Source organism: Bufo gargarizans, chromosome 7, assembly GCF_014858855.1.
Source record: "Bufo gargarizans isolate SCDJY-AF-19 chromosome 7, ASM1485885v1, whole genome shotgun sequence".
Classification (NCBI taxonomy): Eukaryota; Metazoa; Chordata; class Amphibia; order Anura; family Bufonidae; genus Bufo; species Bufo gargarizans.
This window is the reverse complement of record NC_058086.1, coordinates 127,381,528-127,404,005: the sequence shown is the minus strand read 5'-3', so window position 1 is coordinate 127,404,005 and position 22,478 is coordinate 127,381,528. Positions and strand designations below refer to the sequence as shown.

At 47.1% G+C, this 22,478-nt stretch overlaps 1 protein-coding gene across 2 annotated transcripts in view; it reads left to right on the top strand.

The window, feature by feature from the left end:
• The window catches only part of LOC122943123 (complement factor H-related protein 1-like), a 363,452-nt gene that overhangs the window by 27,845 nt on the left and 313,129 nt on the right, over window positions 1-22,478 (top strand). For both annotated transcript variants that reach the window (XM_044300591.1, XM_044300590.1), the window contains exon 2: window positions 10,644-10,817. In XM_044300591.1, the coding sequence (XP_044156526.1) occupies window positions 10,644-10,817 (174 nt within the window). The remainder of the gene's footprint in view (window positions 1-10,643; window positions 10,818-22,478) is intronic.

The window sequence follows — 22,478 nt, the reverse complement described above, 5'->3', positions numbered from 1 at the left end:
ATTTCCAAGTCTAATTCTGTCACTAAATCCATACCGGTCACCCAGCGCCTAAATACTAGGCCTCAAATTTATATCCCGCTAAATCTCTCGTTACCGCTGTCCTGTTGTGGCTGGGAAAGTTATTTAGTGTCCGTCAAAGCACATTTTTTGTTCTGGGTTGAAATACAATTCCCAATTTAGCAATTTCATAATTTAGTGGTTTCTGCTATATCAGAGCTATTTGAAATCTATCCCTAAAAGGGTATATAATATTCAAGGTGCACATAGGGTCATTCAGAATAACTTCACACACACGCTACTGTGCATTTCCAAGTCTAATTCTGTCACTAAATCCATACCGGTCACCCAGCGCCTAAATACTAGGCCTCAAATTTATATCCCGCTAAATCTCTCGTTACCGCTGTCCTGTTGTGGCTGGGAAAGTTATTTAGTGTCCGTCAAAGCACATTTTTTGTTCTGGGTTGAAATACAATTCCCAATTTAGCAATTTCATAATTTAGTGGTTTCTGCTATATCAGAGCTATTTGAAATCTATCCCTAAAAGGGTATATAATATTCAAGGTGCACATAGGGTCATTCAGAATAACTTCACACACACCGCTACTGTGCATTTCCAAGTCTAATTCTGTCACTAAATCCATACCGGTCACCCAGCGCCTAAATACTAGGCCTCAAATTTATATCCCGCTAAATCTCTCGTTACCGCTGTCCTGTTGTGGCTGGGAAAGTTATTTAGTGTCCGTCAAAGCACATTTTTTGTTCTGGGTTGAAATACAATTCCCAATTTAGCAATTTCATAATTTAGTGGTTTCTGCTATATCAGAGCTATTTGAAATCTATCCCTAAAAGGGTATATAATATTCAAGGTGCACATAGGGTCATTCAGAATAACTTCACACACACGCTACTGTGCATTTCCAAGTCTAATTCTGTCACTAAATCCATACCGGTCACCCAGCGCCTAAATACTAGGCCTCAAATTTATATCCCGCTAAATCTCTCGTTACCGCTGTCCTGTTGTGGCTGGGAAAGTTATTTAGTGTCCGTCAAAGCACATTTTTTGTTCTGGGTTGAAATACAATTCCCAATTTAGCAATTTCATAATTTAGTGGTTTCTGCTATATCAGAGCTATTTGAAATCTATCCCTAAAAGGGTATATAATATTCAAGGTGCACATAGGGTCATTCAGAATAACTTCACACACACGCTACTGTGCATTTCCAAGTCTAATTCTGTCACTAAATCCATACCGGTCACCCAGCGCCTAAATACTAGGCCTCAAATTTATATCCCGCTAAATCTCTCGTTACCGCTGTCCTGTTGTGGCTGGGAAAGTTATTTAGTGTCCGTCAAAGCACATTTTTTGTTCTGGGTTGAAATACAATTCCCAATTTAGCAATTTCATAATTTAGTGGTTCCTGCTATATCAGAGCTATTTGAAATCTATCCCTAAAAGGGTATATAATATTCAAGGTGCACATAGGGTCATTCAGAATAACTTCACACACACGCTACTGTGCATTTCCAAGTCTAATTCTGTCACTAAATCCATACCGGTCACCCAGCGCCTAAATACTAGGCCTCAAATTTATATCCCGCTAAATCTCTCGTTACCGCTGTCCTGTTGTGGCTGGGAAAGTTATTTAGTGTCCGTCAAAGCACATTTTTTGTTCTGGGTTGAAATACAATTCCCAATTTAGCAATTTCATAATTTAGTGGTTTCTGCTATATCAGAGCTATTTGAAATCTATCCCTAAAAGGGTATATAATATTCAAGGTGCACATAGGGTCATTCAGAATAACTTCACACACACGCTACTGTGCATTTCCAAGTCTAATTCTGTCACTAAATCCATACCGGTCACCCAGCGCCTAAATACTAGGCCTCAAATTTATATCCCGCTGAATTTGAATACAATACATTGGGCCAAATAATATTTTGTTGTTGTGGTGAACCATAACAATGAGGAAAACATCTAGTAAGGGACGCGGACGTGGACATGGTCGTGGTGGTGTTAGTGGACCCTCTGGTGCTGGGAGAGGACGTGGCCGTTCTGCCACATCCACACGTCCTAGTGTACCAACTACCTCAGGTCCCAGTAGCCGCCAGAATTTACAGCGATATATGGTGGGGCCCAATGCCGTTCTAAGGATGGTAAGGCCTGAGCAGGTACAGGCATTAGTCAATTGGGTGGCCGACAGTGGATCCAGCACGTTCACATTATCTCCCACCCAGTCTTCTGCAGAAAGCGCACAGATGGCGCCTGAAAACCAACCCCATCAGTCTGTCACATCACCCCCATGCATACCAGGGAAACTGTCTCAGCCTCAAGTTATGCAGCAGTCTCTTATGCTGTTTGAAGACTCCGCTGGCAGGGTTTCCCAAGGGCATCCACCTAGCCCTTCCCCAGCGGTGAAAGACATAGAATGCACTGACGCACAACCACTTATGTTTCCTGATGATGAGGACATGGGAATACCACCTCAGCATGTCTCTGATGATGACGAAACACAGGTGCCAACTGCTGCGTCTTTCTGCAGTGTGCAGACTGAACAGGAGGTCAGGGATCAAGACTGGGTGGAAGACGATGCAGGGGACGATGAGGTCCTAGACCCCACATGGAATGAAGGTCGTGCCACTGACTTTCACAGTTCGGAGGAAGAGGCAGTGGTGAGACCGAGCCAACAGCGTAGCAAAAGAGGGAGCAGTGGGCAAAAGCAGAACACCCGCCGCCAAGAGACTCCGCCTGCTACTGACCGCCGCCATCTGGGACCGAGCACCCCAAAGGCAGCTTCAAGGAGTTCCCTGGCATGGCACTTCTTCAAACAATGTGCTGACGACAAGACCCGAGTGGTTTGCACGCTGTGCCATCAGAGCCTGAAGCGAGGCATTAACGTTCTGAACCTGAGCACAACCTGCATGACCAGGCACCTGCATGCAAAGCATGAACTGCAGTGGAGTAAACACCTTAAAACCAAGGAAGTCACTCAGGCTCCCCCTGCTACCTCTTCTGCTGCTGCCGCCTCGGCCTCTTCTGCTGCTGCCGCCTCGGCCTCTTCCTCCGCCTCTGGAGGAACGTTGGCACCTGCCGCCCAGCAAACAGGGGATGTACCACCAACACCACCACCACCACCTCCGTCACCAAGCGTCTCAACCATGTCACACGCCAGCGTTCAGCTCTCCATCTCACAAACATTTGAGAGAAAGCGTAAATTCCCACCTAGCCACCCTCGATCCCTGGCCCTGAATGCCAGCATTTCTAAACTACTGGCCTATGAAATGCTGTCATTTAGGCTGGTGGACACAGACAGCTTCAAACAGCTCATGTCGCTTGCTGTCCCACAGTATGTTGTTCCCAGCCGCCACTACTTCTCCAAGAGAGCCGTGCCTTCCCTGCACAACCAAGTATCCGATAAAATCAAGTGTGCACTGCGCAACGCCATCTGTAGCAAGGTCCACCTAACCACAGATACGTGGACCAGTAAGCACGGCCAGGGACGCTATATCTCCCTAACTGCACACTGGGTAAATGTAGTGGCAGCTGGGCCCCAGGCGGAGAGCTGTTTGGCGCACGTCCTTCCGCCGCCAAGGATCGCAGGGCAACATTCTTTGCCTCCTGTTGCCACCTCCTCCTTCTCGGCTTCCTCCTCCTCTTCTTCCACCTGCTCATCCAGTCAGCCACACACCTTCACCACCAACTTCAGCACAGCCCGGGGTAAACGTCAGCAGGCCATTCTGAAACTCATATGTTTGGGGGACAGGCCCCACACCGCACAGGAGTTGTGGCGGGGTATAGAACAACAGACCGACGAGTGGTTGCTGCCGGTGAGCCTCAAGCCCGGCCTGGTGGTGTGTGATAATGGGCGAAATCTCGTTGCAGCTCTGGGACTAGCCAATTTGACGCACATCCCTTGCTTGGCGCATGTGCTGAATTTGGTGGTGCAGAAGTTCATTACACAACTACCCCGACATGTCAGAGCTGCTGCATAAAGTGCGGGCCGTCTGTTCGCGCTTCCGGCGTTCACATCCTGCTGCTGCTCGCCTGTCTGCGCTACAGCGTAACTTCGGCCTTCCCGCTCACCGCCTCATATGCGACGTGCCCACCAGGTGGAACTCCACCTTGCACATGCTGGACAGACTGTGCGAGCAGCAGCAGGCCATAGTGGAGTTTCAGCTGCAGCACGCACGGGTCAGTCGCACTACAGAACAGCACCACTTCACCACCAATGACTGGGCCTCCATGCGAGACCTGTGTGCCCTGTTGCGCTGTTTCGAGTACTCCACCAACATGGCCAGTGGCGATGACGCCGTTATCAGCGTTACAATACCACTTCTATGTCTCCTTGAGAAAACACTTAGGGCGATGATGGAAGAGGAGGTGGCCCAGGAGGAGGAGGAGGAGGAGGAAGAGGGGTCATTTTTAGCACTTTCAGGCCAGTCTCTTCGAAGTGACTCAGAGGGAGGTTTTTGGCAACAGCAGAGGCCAGGTACAAATGTGGCCAGCCAGGGCCCACTACTGGAGGACGAGGAGGACGAGGATGAGGAGGAGGTGGAGGAGGATGAGGATGAAGCATGGTCACAGCGGGGTGGCACCCAACGCAGCTCGGGTCCATCACTGGTGCGTGGCTGGGGGGAAAGGCAGGACGATGACGATACGCCTCCCACAGAGGACAGCTTGTCCTTACCCCTGGGCAGCCTGGCACACATGAGCGACTACATGCTGCAGTGCCTGCGCAACGACAGCAGAGTTGCCCACATTTTAACCTGTGCGGACTACTGGGTTGCCACCCTGCTGGATCCACGCTACAAAGACAATGTGCCCACCTTACTTCCTGCACTGGAGCGTGATAGGAAGATGCGCGAGTACAAGCGCACGTTGGTAGACGCGCTACTGAGAGCATTCCCAAATGTCACAGGGGAACAAGTGGAAGCCCAAGGCCAAGGCAGAGGAGGAGCAAGAGGTCGCCAAGGCAGCTGTGTCACGGCCAGCTCCTCTGAGGGCAGGGTTAGCATGGCAGAGATGTGGAAAACTTTTGTCAACACGCCACAGCTAACTGCACCACCACCTGATACGCAACGTGTTAGCAGGAGGCAACATTTCACTAACATGGTGGAACAGTACAGTGTGCACACCCCTCCACGTACTGACTGATGGTTCGGCCCCATTCAACTTCTGGGTCTCTAAATTGTCCACGTGGCCAGAGCTAGCCTTTTATGCCTTGGAGGTGCTGGCCTGCCCGGCGGCCAGCGTTTTGTCTGAACGTGTATTCAGCACGGCAGGGGGCGTCATTACAGACAAACGCAGCCGCCTGTCTACAGCCAATGTGGACAAGCTGACGTTCATAAAAATGAACCAGGCATGGATCCCACAGGATCTGTCCGTCCCTTGTCCAGATTAGACATTAACTACCTCCCCTTAACCATATATTATTGGACTCCAGGGCACTTCCTCATTCAATCCTATTTTTATTTTCATTTTACCATTATATTGCGAGGCTACCCAAAGTTGAATGAACCTCTCCTCTGTCTGGGTGCCGGGGCCTAAATATATGCCAATGGACTGTTCCAATGTTGGGTGACGTGAAGCCTGATTCTCTGCTATGACATGCAGACTGATTCTCTGCTGACATGAAGCCAGATTGTCTGTTACGGGACCTCTCTCCTCTGCCTGGGTGCTGGGCCTAAATTTATGACAATGGACTGTTGCAGTGGTGGGTGACGTGAAGCCTCATTCTCTGCTATGACATGCAGACTGATTCTCTGCTGACATGAAGCCAGATTGTCTGTTACGGGACCTCTCTCCTCTGCCTGGGTGCTGGGCCTAAATTATGAAAATGGACTGTTGCAGTGGTGGGTGACGTGAAGCCTGATTCTCTGCTATGACATGCAGACTGATTCTCTGCTGACATGAAGCCAGATTGTCTGTTACGGGACCTCTCTCCTCTGCCTGGGTGCTGGGCCTAAATATATGCCAATGGACTGTTGCAGTGGTGGCTGACGTGAAGCCTCGATTCTCTGCTATGACATGCAGACTGATTCTCTGCTGACATGAAGCCAGATTGTCTGTTACGGGACCTCTCTCCTCTGCCTGGGTGCTGGGCCTAAATATATGCCAATGGACTGTTGCAGTGGTGGCTGACGTGAAGCCTCATTCTCTGCTATGACATGCAGACTAATTCTCTGCTGACATGAAGCCAGATTCTCTGTTACGGGACCTCTCTCCTCTGCCTGGGTTCCGGGGCCTAAATATCTGAGAATGGACTGTTCCAGTGGTGGGTGACGGGAAGCCAGATTCTCTGCTATGGGACCTCTCTCCAATTGATTTTGGTTAATTTTTATTTATTTAATTTTTATTTTAATTCATTTCCCTATCCACATTTGTTTGCAGGGGATTTACCTACATGTTGCTGCCTTTTGCATCCCTCTAGCCCTTTCCTGGGCTGTTTTACAGCCTTTTTAGTGCCGAAAAGTTCGGGTCCCCTTTGACTTCAATGGGGTTCGGGTTCGGGACGAAGTTCGGCCGAACTTCTCGAACCCGAACATCCAGGTGTTCGCTCAACTCTACTCATCATATAAAATCCACCAAAATCACAGGAAAAAGGTGTAGTAACATGTTTCGGGCTACAGAATCCAGCCCTTCATCAAGACATAACACACATCTTAAAACCATTACTTTTCATGTAGCACGAGGTCCAACCCCCTCTAATCAGCAAAGTGTCCGCACCTGGAGCCTGGAATGGGAACCATTCAGTGGTCCAGGGGAGGAGATCCAGTATCATAGGTGATACATACATACACATAATGAACATATCTTAGGCCACTTTCTCACCTGCGTTAGGTGTGGATCCGTCTATGTGGATGGCAGACTGATCCGCACCCATAAATGCAAACAATGGCATCCATTCAGAACGGATCCATCCGCATTCTGTATAAAAAAGTTTAAATCCAATTGTTAGTCAGACGGATACGTCCCGACCCCACACCGAAAGTCAACAGGGGATGGATCCGCCTGCAATTGCACCATATTGTGCCAACGTTAAATGGATCCGTCCCCACCGAACCACACTGGAAGTCAGGACGGATCTGCCAACATATTGAACTTTACAAATTTTATAATTGCCAGTAGTTTTTGGCCAGGAACATACCCGGGGAATGGTATCAGTAAACAGGCTGGGGCTGAGTTTTTTTCCCACCGTAGGTGCTTTCTTAGATATACACCTGATACCCGCAGACACCACATCTCTCCACTCCGCATCGTAATTGAGGACAGGGAGATGTTTACAGATAATTCTACATACGTGTGGATATTCTCTACTGTAGTTAGTAATACAACAAACAGTAGTACACTTTTTTTTTACTTTTTTGGCATCTATAGGATTTTTTCAAGGTCTTCGGAAAGATCAGAGATTCCCTATCTTTTAATCTGGCAAACTCAAGGCCTTTATTAATGTTCTGGAGTGTATAGCCTCTGTATAGCCTCTACTAATGGAGTCTGTGTAATAATCTCTGTTTCTTTTAAGAACAGCCCTTCTGCCTTCATTCCGCTCTGGAGGCGGACACCGGGGTGCTGCTTGCAGCGCTTTGGTGTCCGCCTGGCCGTGCGGAGACGGGCAGATCCGTCCTTACTTGCCATGTGGGTCGGTGGGGACAGATCCGTTTGACGTTGACACAATATGGTGCAATTGCGGGTGGATCCGACCCCTGTTGACTTTTGGTGTGGGGTCGGGACAGATCCGTCTGACTAACAATTGGATTTAAACTTTTTTATACAGAATGCGGATGGATACGTTCTGAACGGATGCCATTGTTTGCATTTATGGGTGCGGATCCGTTTGTGGGGATAGCAGACGGATCCGCACCTAACGCAGGTGTGAAAGTGGCCTAAGATATGTTCATTATGTGTATGTATGCATCACCTGTGATACTGGATCTCCTCCCCTGGACCGCTGAATGGTTCCCAGGCTCCAGGTGCGGACACTTTGCTGATTAGAGGGGGTTGGACCTTGTGCTACATAAAAAGGAATGGTTTTAATGTGTGTTATGTCTTGATGAAGGGCTGGATTCTGTAGCCCGAAACATGTTACTACACCTTTTTCCTGTGATTTTGGTAGATTTTATACGATGAGCCAATAAAGAACTATTTTGTACTCCACAAGAAGCTGGATTCTCTCTTTCTATTGATCATCCCCACCCCCCATATTGCACATATAGTTTGTGCCAGTATAAAATACCCCTATATAATGCTCCCCAGCAGATGAGCCCATAGTGCTCCTCTCCCCTACTCCATAGTGCCCCCATGTGTGAATGTATATAATGCCAATATATAGGGCCCCCAGTAGATGCCCTCATAATGCCCCCCTCTCCCCCATAGAGCCAGTATAATTCTAATATATAGGGCTTCCAGTAGATGCCCCCATACTGCTCCTCTCCCCCATTTGTGCCAGTAAATAAGGCCCCCTAGTAGATTCCCCCATGGTGCCCCCATCTGTGCCAGTAAATAATGCCCCCTATTAAATGCCCCCATACTGCTCCTCTCCCCACATGTGTGTCAGTATAATGCCCCATTGTAAATGCCTCCATAGTATTCTTTCACCCACTTCCCCATTCTGGGCAACAGCATAGTGTTAATAAACAAAAAAAAACTCACATACTTACCTCCATGACCCTCTCAGTGAAGCGGTGCAGGTCTCTTCCGGCCTGTGTTTCAGGCTGCATAATGATGTCATCTCTCTGATTGCATCAGCCTATGATAGAACAGAGGAACGGGTAAGGGAAACGCCTCTCCCCTGCCCTGCCGCAGTATCCACCTGTATCGCTGTCCAGAGGATGGCGATACAGAGGAATACAGCCCTCACCTGTGATCGACAACACAACCAAGACCGCAGGGAACTGCATGCGGTTACAGGAGTCACGACCATGACCATGGTCGTGATACTACCATAGCAACTATTGGCCCATTGTTACCGCAGTGCGGGGGGCCGATGGAGTCAGAGGACGTCCCTTTCCTCTATAAAACCGACACCTACTGCGGTCAGCGCTGACCACGGCATGTGAAGGGTTAATTAGTTAACATCAGCGTATACAGCGATGCCAGCAGATACAGAAGGGGCCTGGCTGTCAGTAGCAGCCAGACCCATGCTGCTGATCGGGCGTGGCAGTTCATGCACCCTCCCGATCAGATCACGTACATGCATGTGGGGATGCGGCAAGAAACCGCATTCCCTCTTGTATGTACATATACATGAAGATTAGGAAAGGGGTTAAACAGGGGCTGTTCCTGGTATAGGGTTTGGCTGTTTAGGTGTGGGTACAATGTGCATAGTATTGCTGTTCTTGCCTTCAATATCCTGCAGGTTAGTTTACAGTAAACACAGAATAAAAAAATCAGCTCTGGCATACCCACTTCTCCAACCCCAGCACTTTCCTGCCCTGCAGGTGGGAGCCCTTTTTCTGCTATATGCTTTTCCTCCTTCTCCACATGATTTAATGTCAATGAGAATATTTAATCAGGAACATCCACTTCCTCCTCTCTCTGAATATTGCTGACTTTTTTAGGACATGGAGACTTTGAAGGATGATTTAGAAGAAGTGAAGCCAGCAAAAGATGAGGATGTGATCCTTAAGACTTGGCCCAAGGCTTCAGTCTTATTGGTATTGAATTACATTTACGGCAGATGTAGGAATAAATAAATAAAAGTAACGCAGAATGTCTCCCTGCACTCTCCAATATTTTTCCATTAATCGTTTTCAGCAACACTATCCCTAGCACATGAACGCTTGCCACGTTTCTTCTTATGATCAGCTCACAGGACAATGGAGGAGACTGCGGGGATGAGGGTGTTATAGGACTGTGACATCATAGGGGGTGGCTTTCTGTGGATTGGCCTTCTGCACAGCATCATGGGTGATCTCGCATTCCTGAGATTCTTACTTTCACTTTGTATCACGTGCAGCCGCCATTTTAGGGAAAACTGTTTCGTTACCACAAAGAGTGAATCAAAGTTTTCCTAAACTCCTGGGAGGCGAGTTAGCCAGAAAGTGGCTGTTTTGGCATACTTTAAATTTTTTTATGGCAGTGTAGATCATGTGATATTTTATAGGGCTGGTTGATTTCAATGCAGTGATAGATGTAGATCTATTTACTTTAAAAATGGTAAATGGAGGGGGAAATGGAGCTTTTTTTACTTGAAACTTTTATTTGTTATTTTTATTTTTTTAAACACTTGGGAGCTGATAGGTTGAGAGAGGTAGCCCCCTCCCTCTGTAAACCCCTTAGATGCTGCAATCAGCATTTGCCTTGGCATGTAAGGGGTTAAAACAGGGGTTATACGGTACAGCAGGGCCCTGGCTGTCAGCAACAGCCAGTCCCTGTTCTGATCAAGGGATTACAGCTCCCGTGCCCGCCTGATCTGGGCACCGTCACTTCCCGCTGCACTGTACATGTACAATTCTCTTCAAGCAGAGGTTATATAACACATATTATATGGAATCAGGAGTAGCAGGGAAGATCACCTGATACATAATTGTATTTGCTTTGCCAACCATATGTGCCATCGAGATCTTCTTAATCTTAGGGGTCTTTTGTAACCTTTTTGGGACTTGTACCTAAAAGTTCTCTCTCCCTTATTTTTATTTCTGCAGGTAAAAAATGTGACAGACCTGACATAAAGCATGGAATTATTTACAATGATTACTATTATCCGAGAGAAGTTGGAAGATATTTAGAATATTATTGTGAGAGCAGTTATCAGCCAAGAAGGTGGACAAGAATCTACTGTACTAATGCTGGATGGGAACCTGAACCAAAATGCTCACGTAAGAATCTAACCAGTAACAAAACTCTCACAAATTTGAAAGAGTATCTGTAACGTAAAGGGGTATTATATTTAGGCTTCTTTGTTTCATTTTCAAGCTCTAAGTTTGTAATTGATGAAGAAGAGTTCTTACTGGATGGCTACAAGCTTAGGTCTAGAAACCCATAAGGGATGGATACAGAAAGGATACCAGAAAATTATTTAGCTTTCATTATACAAAATATGCTTTATTTGCTGAAATTGTAATACTCCTTTAACCACTTCAAACCCCCTAGCTGAAACCCCCTTAATGACCAGATCACTTTTTACAATTCTGCACTACACTACTTTCACTGTTTATTGCTCGGTCATGCAACTTACCACCCAAATGAATTTTATCTCCTTTTCTTCTCACTAATAGAGCTTTCATTTGGTGGTATTTCATTGCTGCTGACATGTTAACTTTTTTTTTTTTTTTGTTATTAATCCAAATGTAACGAAATTTTTAGCAAAAAAATGACATTTTTCACTTTCAGTTGTAATTTTTTTTTTGTTTAAAACGACATCCATATATACATTTTTTGCAAAATTTATTGTTCTACATGTCTTTGATAAAAAAAAGTTTGGGTAAAAAAAAATGGTTTAGGTAAAAGTTATAGCATTTACAAAAAAAATTGAATTTTCGCTTTTTGAAACAGCTCTGACTTTCTGAGCACCTGTCATGTTTCCTGAGGTTCTACAATGCCCAGACAGTAGAAAAACCCCACAAATGACCCCATTTCGGAAAGTAGACACCCTAAGGTATTCGCTGATGGGCATAGTGAGTTCATAGAGCTTTTTATTTATTGTCACAAGTTAGCGGAAAATGATTTATTTATTTTTTCTTCCTTACAAAGTCTCATATTACACTAACTTGTGACAAAAAATAAAAACTTCCATGAACTCACTAAGCCCATCATGAAATATCTTGGGGTGTCTTCTTTCCAAAATGGGGTCACTTGTGGGGTAGTTATACTGCCCTGGCATTTTAGGGGCCCAAATGCGTGCAAAGTAGTTTGAAATCAAAATCTGTAAAAAATGGCCTGTGAAAGCCTAAAGGTGCTCTTTGAAATGTGGGCCCCTTTGCCCACCTAGGCTGCAAAAAAGTGTCACACATCTGGTATCGCCGTACTCAGAAGAAGTAGGGCAATGTGTTTTGGGCTGGATGAGAGAAATATCTTGGCAAAAGACAACTTTTCCCATTTTATACACAAAGGTGGCATTTGAAAAAGATATTTCTCTCACCCAGAATGGGTATATGTTAAATGACACCCCAAAACACATTCCTCAACTTCTCCTGAGTACGGCGATACCACATGTGTGACACTTTTTTGCAGCCTAGGTGGGCAAAGGTGCCCAAATTCCTTTTAGGAGGGCATTTTTAGACATTTGGATCCCAGACTTCTTCTCACGCTTTCGGGCCCCTAAAAAGCCAGGGCAGTATAAATACCCCACATGAGACCCCACTTTGGAAAGAAGACACCCCAAGGTATTCAATGAGGGGCCTGGCGAGTTCATAGAATTTTTTTTTTGGGGCATAAGTTAGCGGAAATATATTTTCTTTAGTTTTTTCTCACAAAGTCTCACTTTCCGCTAACTTGGGACAAAAATTTTAATCTTTCATGGACTCAATATGCCCCTCAGCGAATACCTTGGGGTGTCTTCTTTCCAAAATGGGGTCATTTGTGGGGTGTTTGTACTGCCCTGGCATTTGAGGGTCTCCGCAATCGTTACATGTATGGCCAGCATTAAGAGTTTCTGCTATTCTCCTTATATTGAGCATACAGGTAATGAGATTTTTTTTTTCGTTCAGCCTCTGGGCTGAAAAAAAAAAATGAACGGCACAGATTTCTTCATTCGCATCGATCAATGTGGATGAAAAAATCTCTGCCACAAAAAAACGACCCTCTGTATTATGAATCCCTCTCATATAACCCAGTTACAGAGGACCAAAAGAAGTTGAATGCCCTGCTGAAACAGGCAGAAGAAAATAAAATTATCACCAAAAAAGAAAAGGAGTACATAACAGTTGAACATCCAAATACAGCCATTTTTTACTACCTACCGAAGATTCACAAAAACAGTAAGAACCCTCCAGGTCGACCGATTATTTCAGGAATAAACTCTCTCACCAGTAACCTCTCCCATTATGTAGACCTTTTCCTGCAAAGCCACGTTACAAATCATGCTTCAAACGGGTTGACGGAAATAGCTACCTGGATTATAGGAGTGCCCACTACAAGAAGTGGAAAGACAATATCCCGTTCAGCCAATTCAAGCGCATCAGAAGGAATTGTACGGATGAGGACGATTTTCTCTCTCAAAGCAATACATTAAAGTCTAGGTTTACTAAGAAGAAATATCCAGAAAGAATTATACAAAATGTGTTTATACGGGCAAAAAATCAAAGCCAGTAATAATGCCTGAATACAAAAAAGAAAAACGGGCAGACCGAAACATCCAAAATCACAGAATACAAGACATCTTTCATCGCAACCTTCAACCCCAACCACGCAGCTCTGAGAGCCATTCTATCGAAACATTGGCACATCTTGAAAGATGACCCATATCTGAAAGACCTGATACCATCAAAACCCCGTATCACTTTCAGGAGAGCAAAAACTCTGAAGAACATACTCGCACCGAGTAAACTCAAGAAAAAAAAGAACATCAACACAATTTCAGCCGGTTTAACGTGCCAGCTGAAATTTAAAGGCAGCTACACGTGCAATCATAAACTGTGCAAATGCTGCGATAATATTTCAAACCGCGTCCAGTCCTTCAAGAGCAATGTAACGGGAGAAGAACACCCGATCAAACGCCTCATGAACTGCTCATCAACCTATGTCAAACTCCAAACTTTGGAACCGTACGGACTCAACGAGTCCTTGGAGAGCAAATGCTTCTAATTGGCCCAATCCACATCATACCATCCCATATATCCCAGTGCCCCTCATTATACCTATCCCCCCCCCCCCCCATCCAGTTCAACCATTTTTCACATATATCCTCTGGCCCATTCCCCTTGTCCTCATCCATACCTCACACTGTGTCCCCTTTTCTCCCCCCCCCTCCCTCTATCCAATCCCCAGCCCACCTATCATCCCCCCCCCGCCACAGATACCCACATCAGTATCCACCTTCCCCTCTAGGTTGTGTATCTCTTTAATTCCTTTCCTTCTTTTCCCCGTTGTCATTAATTTGCCCTGCTCAATAAACCAACAGCCACTACTATCGGTCTAATATCAGGCTTGCGATATTCTGAGTGTAATACACACATGCCTATCTCAGCTTCAGCTTTTATTAATGCAATCCAAATCCCGATCCCTCTCTCTGCCCCGTCCAGCTCTCCCCATTCATCTCTCCATGCGCCGCTGGTGACTCCGCCCCTCCACGGACGCTCCTCCAATGAAGGGAGTTAGGCCCTCCCACACAAGTGCAGCCACCCTTTAACCTCCAGCAGTGCGCGCGCCACAGCAGGTCAGCGCCCCCCTCGTGCTTCTCGGATTCAGCAGCGGCAACCGCTCTGCTGATCCGACCCAGGTATGTTTACACTCCGGCATCAGAGTCTATTTTTCATTTTTTTAGCATCCACATCTTCAAATCTCACTGCAGCTTATAGAACATACGAGTCCATCTTCAGCCGCTGATTGCTAGCCCACATGTCCACCTGAATTATATACTCACACATGTCCTTTCATTCCTTTATTTATTTATTCATACCCCCCGATCTCCCTGTTCTGTCTACAACCATACTCAAACATTTGCTAATCTTCAGCTATACTCTGGTCCTAATGAGATAACATATATATATTTCTGCCTTTGTCCTTGGGGGTACCATAACAATTTTTTTTTTCTTAGAACATGATACAAAACCAGCATGGATCCACCTAGGTGATGTGCCTAGTCCTGGCACAATATAGTTGCTTTTCTTTTAAGCAGTGGACAATCATTTACTGCTGGTCTTCAAAACTACAATTCTTAAAATATATGCGACAGTAGTGATTAGATTAATTTTTTATATATATGTATTTTTTCTGGTTGTTTTAAACTACAAGCCTCCATGTATATGTAATATCCATTATGAATTTTATATGTTAAAAAATCTTTTTCGTATATATGTAGCCCATATTTTGATTCTATTTTTATTTATTTATTTTTATATGTCAGTATTGATCATTTTCCATTTTTATCTATACATGTATTTATACCTATATACATATACGTATATTTTTTTATCATTCTATATTTATCTTTATATTATCGTTTCTCTATTGACGGATACACCTGTATTGTGTCTTTCCATATATTTGTTTCTCCCCCCTTATTTTAACCCCACCTTTTAGACTTTATATAGGGGACCCCAAAACGCGTTGTCTATGAATAAAGCAAAAAAATAGTTGAAACCCAAATACTGTCTACGACCGATTGTGTCAGTGCGCCCTTTATTGTCCATACGTTGGACGTAAAGTTCACCGTCTCGTTTTTTCTACCGTTACCCGAGTGGCAGGGTGGCTCCTGCCCAAGGCGACCGGACGAATCTAGGCTGTACCAACTGTTGAAATCCTCTGTTATTCAGTCTTCATTGCGGTTGGTCCACCTGGAAGGTAAAAAAAACAAAACAAAAAAGAAAAAACCAGGCCGCAACGCAATAATTTTATTAACTTTATAATAACCTTTGAACAGAACATATAAACTTTATTTAACTTTTGGAACTGAACGTTAACTTTTTTGCTTACTGTTTTTTTTTTGTTTTTTTTTTACCTGTATAGGACAAACCTCTCTTTCCCCATGGGACAATGTGCAAAGCGCAAATCGCCCAAAGATGTGGCGAAGTGCATTATGCACTTTGCCCCAGGTGAAAGGAGAGGTTTGCAGCAGCTGTGTATGAATGGGCCCTAATAGCGATGCAGTGTCCCAGGGGGTCAGTAGTGTAGCTTTAGCTATGCTGGGCTTTGTAGTGCAGGGTAACCCACTAACCTGGGACTCACTGTCGTCTTCAAACAGGTCAGCACTGGAACAGGCAGGTGATGAATGTCGTGACGCCAGTGCCAATTGAACGGTGGCACACCGTTTGCTGATAGCAAGAATAACGCAGAAACCACGTAATAGCCAACCAAAACTGGAACTTTACTTGTTTTCCGTAATCATCATGCATGGACATAGTTGGAAGCGCAGTTCCATTGAAGACAGTTGGTTTACGTACGTTACAGACAGGCCGGATGTAGCAAGGTGATTTTTTCAGAGGGTTACACACAGGACTTGCAGTACAGGCGGCTTGCACTCTATTCCTGACTGATCCTGAAACATGGAAATTATTCTCCAAGGCCTGATGCCCTAGCTCTGGCGTATCCTTGGGTCTGTCCTTATCAAGTACCTCCTCTGTCGCTTTGAGTACCTCTTGCTTATTAGGTATGCCTCTGCTTCGTTCTGTGTCCTCAGGCCGGTTAACTATGGCATTCCTACTTTAGTAAATAATGACTCAGGAGGGGAACCTTCTCCTTGGATCTGGAACCCGGTTACAGGGATTACACTACCCTCTCCTAGTCTGCAGGCTCCAGGCCTGCTCTACTCTCACAGGCCCATGGCCTAGCCTTAACTCAGACACAGTCTCATCTCCTTCTCCCTCTCCCACTCTCTCTGCTATTCTTCTCCCTGACTGGGCCTTATATAAACTAGGGTTCCCTAGCTCCCTCTAGTGACTCAGAGCTGGAATAACACCCCTAGCAGGCCTGCACATGCACATTTCACAGTAACAGGGAAGTACATAGCATTACATTAGGAAGATGACTTATACCAACCTCCCCATAAATAAGGGGAAACGACAGCACACAAGTGACCCTTCTGTAGTGATGGGCATTACAGCTCCCGTACACTACAGCCCTGTGTACCTGTCCTGTGAGATGTGATCCCTATGCTAAGTGTACCTGTGTGTGGTACTTCCGGAAACACTCCCCTAAGCATAGGGCAGGGTGGTCAGGTCAGTCAGGACAGAAATAGCGGGTGTCACGCCTTATTCCACTCCTGCTACAGACACAACATATTTTTTGGGGTGACGGTTGGGTTGAGGTACCAGCAACGACATTGGGGAAATGTCGCTCATTTAGATGGCTAACTACACTGGTGGATGGGGCCGCGGAACCTCCTGGATACAGGAGGTTCTCGATGATCTCTTCCTGAAATTTGAGGAAGGATCCTGTTCTCCCAGCCTTACTGTAGAGAACAAAACTATTATACAGAGCCAATTGAATTAAATATACAGACACCTTCTTATACCAGCATCTGGGAAACTAAATACGGAGCCAACATCTGGTCATTGAAGTCCACCCCTCCCATGTGAAGGTTATAGTCATGGACTGAGAGGGGCTTTTCAGTGACACTGGTTGCTCACTCAATTTGGATTGTCGTGTCTGCATGAATGGAGGAGAGCATGTAAACGTCACGCTTGTCTCTCCATTTACCGCGAGCAGTTCTTGGTTACACAAGGCAGCCCTCTCCCCCCTTGCAAGACGGGTGGTAACGAGCCATTGTGGGAAGCCCGCAGAGGGCCACATTTGTGTAGAAATTGTCCACATAAAGATGGTACCCCTTGCCAAATAAGGGTGACACCAAGTCCCAGACTGTCTTCCCACTGCTCCCCAGGTAGTCAGGGCAACCGACCGGCTCCAGGGTCTGATCTTTTCCCTCATAGATCTGAAATTTGTGGGTATAGCCTGTGGCCCTTTCACAATTTGACCCCATACCGGGCTCACTTGCTTGGGATGTATTGTTTGAAGCCAAGGCGCCCGGTAAAATGTATTAGGGACTCGTCTACGCAGATGTTTTGCTCAGGGGTATACAAATCTGCAAATTTCTGGTTGAAGTGGTCTATGAGGGGCCGAATTTTGTGGAGCCGGTCAAAAGCTGGGTGGCCTCTGGGACGGGAGGTGGTGTTGTCGCTAAAGTGCAGGAAACGCAGGATGGCCTCAAACCGTGCCCTGGACATGGCAGTAGAGAACATGGGCATGTGATGAATTGGACCAATATGACCGCAATTCATGCTTTTTGGTTAGACCCATGTTGAGGAGAAGGCCCAGAAAAGTTTTAATTTTAGAAACTTGGACTGGTTTCCACCGGAAAGGCTGGGCATAATAGCTTCCCGGGTTGGCGGATATAAATTGTGTGGCATACCGGTTTGTTTCTGCCACGACTATGTCCAAGAGCTCCGCAGTCAAGAACAGCTCAAAAAATCCCAGGGCCGAACCGATCTGAGCTGTCTCAACCTGAACTCCAGACTGGGCGGTGAAAGGGGGAACTACTGGTGCGTCTGAAGTTGGGGACTGCCAATCAGGATTTGCCAGCACCTCAGGGATTCTAGGGGGTCTACGGGCCTGTCTGTGCGGTGGCTGCGACGGGGTAACTACTGCACGTGCCACCGTACCAGCTTCAACTGCCCTTCTGGTGCTCGCCACTTCACCATGTTCTACGGCAGTGCTGGTACTAGGTCCAGGGAGGTCTGCGCTGCTGGTGTATGCCTCACCACGTAATCCAACAGCGCCAGCACCACTCTGCTGCCCTTGAAGCGGATCCTGCGCAACCTGTGGTCTAGCGACACAGGTCCGGGTACGCCTGGTAGTATCAGGGACCTCAACCTCCTCGTCCGAGCTTTGGGTCAGACTGCCACTGCTTTCTACAGGTTTATATTCTGACCCGCTAGATTCATCAGATGAGGGTTCCCATTCCTCATCCGACTGGGTCAGAAGCCTGTAGGCCTCTTCAGAAGAATACCCCCTGTTTGACATTTGGGCTACTAAATTTAGGGGTATTCTCTGAGACTACCCAAGAAAAAAAGCAAGCCTGTCTTGCAAATGGGAGGCTAGCGAAGTACCGGAGGCCGCTGCGGTTGATAAAAAAGATCAAAACTGATTTTTTTAATCGCCGCAGCGCTTGTAAAGTGATTGTTTTTTTTTGATCACTGCACAAAAAACTTGTCACTGCGGCGGGGCGGGCGTGGGTGAACGCACGTGTGGGCGACCGATCAGGCCTGATCGGGCAAACACTGCGTTTTGGGTGGAGGGCGAACTAAGGTGACACTAATACAATTATAGATCTGACTGTGATCAGTTCTGATCACTTACAGATACTATAACAGTACCAATGCTGATTATTGATACGCTAATCAGCGAATAAGTGACTGCGGTGCGGTGGGCTGGGCACTAAACGATCGCTAACTATCTAACCAAGGGGCCTAAACTATCCCTAAAACCTAATAGTCAATACCAGTGGGAAAAAAAAGTGACGGTTTACACTGATCACTTTTTTCCTTTCACTAGGTGATTGACAGGGGTGATCAAGGGGTGATCAAGGGGTTAATTGGGGTGCAGGGGGGTGATCTGGGGCTAAGTGTGCTGTTTGGTGCTACTCAATGTGATGCCTGCTCCTCTGCTGAGACCAACCGACCAAAAGGACCAGCAGAGGAGCAGGTGTAGTGTCCCACTAGGTAGGAGTGGGCACTACACAAGGGTCAATTGGGTAACGTGTTACTCCTGCTTACAAGGGACAGTGATATCATATTTATCCATGCATTGTAATGTATTTTCTGTGTGTATTACATATGTTGGTTCCCCCTGTTAATGCTTAGCAGGCCTAGTTGGGTGTAATTAGACATCCCAGACACTAGAGGGAGATAGGGAGCCCCTAGTATAAATGTCCAGGCCCAGACAGGGAGGGGTTAGGTCATAGTCAGGAGTCTGTGAAGACAGAAGTGAGAAGGCATCAGCCAGAGATATGCTGAGGGCCTCCTCCTGACATGCAGCTAGACAGTCCTGGTTTCTAGTTGCACCAGGAGGCTAGAAGGAGTACAGCCTGCTTGGAGACCAGTGTATTCCAGGGGACTAGAGCAGTCACCTAGTCAGCCTGAAGCTCCTGAAGCTAAGGATAGCTCAGTTGAGATACCCCAGTAGTAGGACAGCACCTCCCGGGAGCAACCTGCAGCCACCTTTCCAATCCAGCAGTGAAGCCAGCTAGGAAACAAAGGTACTGTAACCTAGTCAAGTGCCAATACTGGAGGAAGGATTTTATATACCAAGGATTTAAGCCAGCAACTAGGCATCCGGGCCTTGGGATCCAGCCAGCTAGCATAGCTGTGGGGATAGAGCAGCATTGTACTGCAGAGAATTAACTATATATACCCTCCAAGTATCTTGCAAGATTGAAACCTGCTGTGACATAAACCTGCTGTGCATTTGGAACTGTAAAGGACTGCATTATACACCCCTGCAACTACCTGTATAAAGTTGGACTGTTGTCTAAAGTAAAGCAACGTTTGGTTTACCAACTGTCTACTCCATTAATCCTCCTGCAAACCGGTGTGCCACCATTACAGGCACTGGCATCACGATTCTTAAAGGGACCTTACCTAAGGCACTCAAAACACCTGCAACATCCAGGGCACCGCACATACCATCTGGCCTGGTCCCTATCTACAGAGTGTGCCCCAGAGGAACTAGTGTCTACCCTTCCTTCACTGTTGCATGCCTGCCCAGGGTTCTCCTCAGAAAAGTTAGTAACCCTCGATTGCCCATACCATGACCATGACCTCACTGTTGCTATACCCTGCAGGTCTGGCGTGCTGCACAGAGAAGCCATTTAACACATTATATTTACAAATATGATGTGTTAGATGGCTTGTGATATTTTTTTTTTTTTTTAAATCATCAGCTTGCCAGCCACGATCATTGGCTGGCAAGCTGAATACGTGACCCCCCCCCTCGAACTATTGGCGCATGCGCGGGCTGGCTAAGCACATCATGGTGCCTGGTGAGATTGCTTGGGGCTCCATGTTAGGGCAGGGTCTCCCGGTGGGTGGGGGGGGGACCATGGGGGAGTTTGGTAAGGGTTTGGGGCAGTTGTTGGGGGGCTTGGCGGGATGGTTGTCGGGGATGGGAGCTGGTGGGGGGTCTCCGGCGCCTGGGTGGGGAGTGGGGCCGGGGGAGAGGGTTAGTGCGCGGGGGGTTGCGGCGGGGTTGGGGTCGGTGTCGGTGGAGACGCAGGCGGAGGGAGAAGGGGAGGGGCAGAGGTTGGATGATAGGGCTCGTGGTGAGGTGTATGTGTGCTTTGAGGGGCCGCTGGGGGCTCATTTGAAGCAGGAGGTGAGGGAGAAGATTTGGAAGGGCGAGTACGTGGAGATATTCTCGCTGCTTCCGTTAGAAAGGTTTAATTTGGATAGAGGTAAGAAGGACGACGGGAAAAAGGAGGAGGAGGAGAAGCGGCGGCACCGTTTGATCCCACGTACGTTTGCTAATTGGCTTCAGGCGTTTGCCATATTAGCAAGTGTTATTGGGGAAGGGGCTCCGGAATGTTGTTCGGCGCTTTTTTGCTACCAGGACGCTATTGGGGAGGCGTATAGAGTTTATGGGGGGGTGGGCTGGCTCAGGTACGATGAGCAGTTCCGGCAGCGTAAGGCGGTGAGGCCTGATATCCGGTGGGATCATAAGGATATTGGGTTGTGGTTGAGGGTGACGGCGCCTCCTAGGGCTGGGCAGTCCTTTCGGGGGGAGTCCGGGGGATCTTCCCTGGGGGCGTTGGCAGCGGCATCGGCTAAAGGGTTGTGTTTCCTTTTCAACGAAGGAAATTGCAGATTTGGGGCCAAGTGCAAGTTTAAGCACGAGTGCACGGGGTGTGGGGGAGCTCATGGAGCTAACCGTTGTTTCAAAGGGGGACGGAATAAGGGGGGTGATGGTTCTGGAAAAGAGACGGACGCCGGTGCAGGTGGAAGAGATGCAGGTGTTCCTAGATAGATACCCGGATCGGGTTGCGGCTGGTTTGTTGGGGGATGGTTTTAGGTTTGGTTTTCGGATTCCATCGGTTGTTACGGCGGGGCCTGTGGTTCATAAGAATCTCAGGTCTGCGCTTGTTCATGCGGATGTGGTGACGGAGAAGTTGAGGAAGGAAGTGGAGTTGGGGCGGATGGCGGGTCCGTTTAAAGAGCCGCCGATTGGGGGGTTGAGGGTGTCTCCGCTGGGGGTAGTGCCGAAGAAGGAGCCGAACAAGTTTCGGCTCATTCATCATTTGTCTTACCCGAATGGTGCGTCGGTCAATGATGGTATAGATCCTGATCTTTGTTCGGTGGTTTACACCTCATTTGATGCGGCTGTGAAGTGGGTGAGGCGGTTGGGGCGGGGGGCTTTGATGGCTAAGGTTGATGTGGAGGCGGCCTTTCAACTGCTTCCAGTACACGTGGAGAGCATGGGATTATTGGGTTGTTTTTGGGAGGGGGAATATTTTGTGGATCGGTGTTTGCCGATGGGCTGCTCTCTTTCGTGTGCATATTTTGAGACCTTTAGCACCTTTTTGGAATGGGTAGTGGTGGAGGTTTCCGGTTGTTCCTCCGTTATCCATTATTTGGACGATTTTTTATGTTTAGGGCCGGCGAATTCGCGGGTTTGTTCCTTGTTGTTGCATACAGTGCAGTCGGTTTTTGCGCGCTTTGGGGTTCCGTTGGCGCAAGAGAAGACGTTGGGTCCGGTGACGGAATTGTATTTTTTGGGGATTGTGATAGATACGGAACGGATGGAGTGTAGGCTTCCCCAGGATAAGTTGGTGGATTTGCGTCAGGAGATTGATAGGGCCATTGGGAGGGAGAAGATTAGGTTGCGGTAGTTGC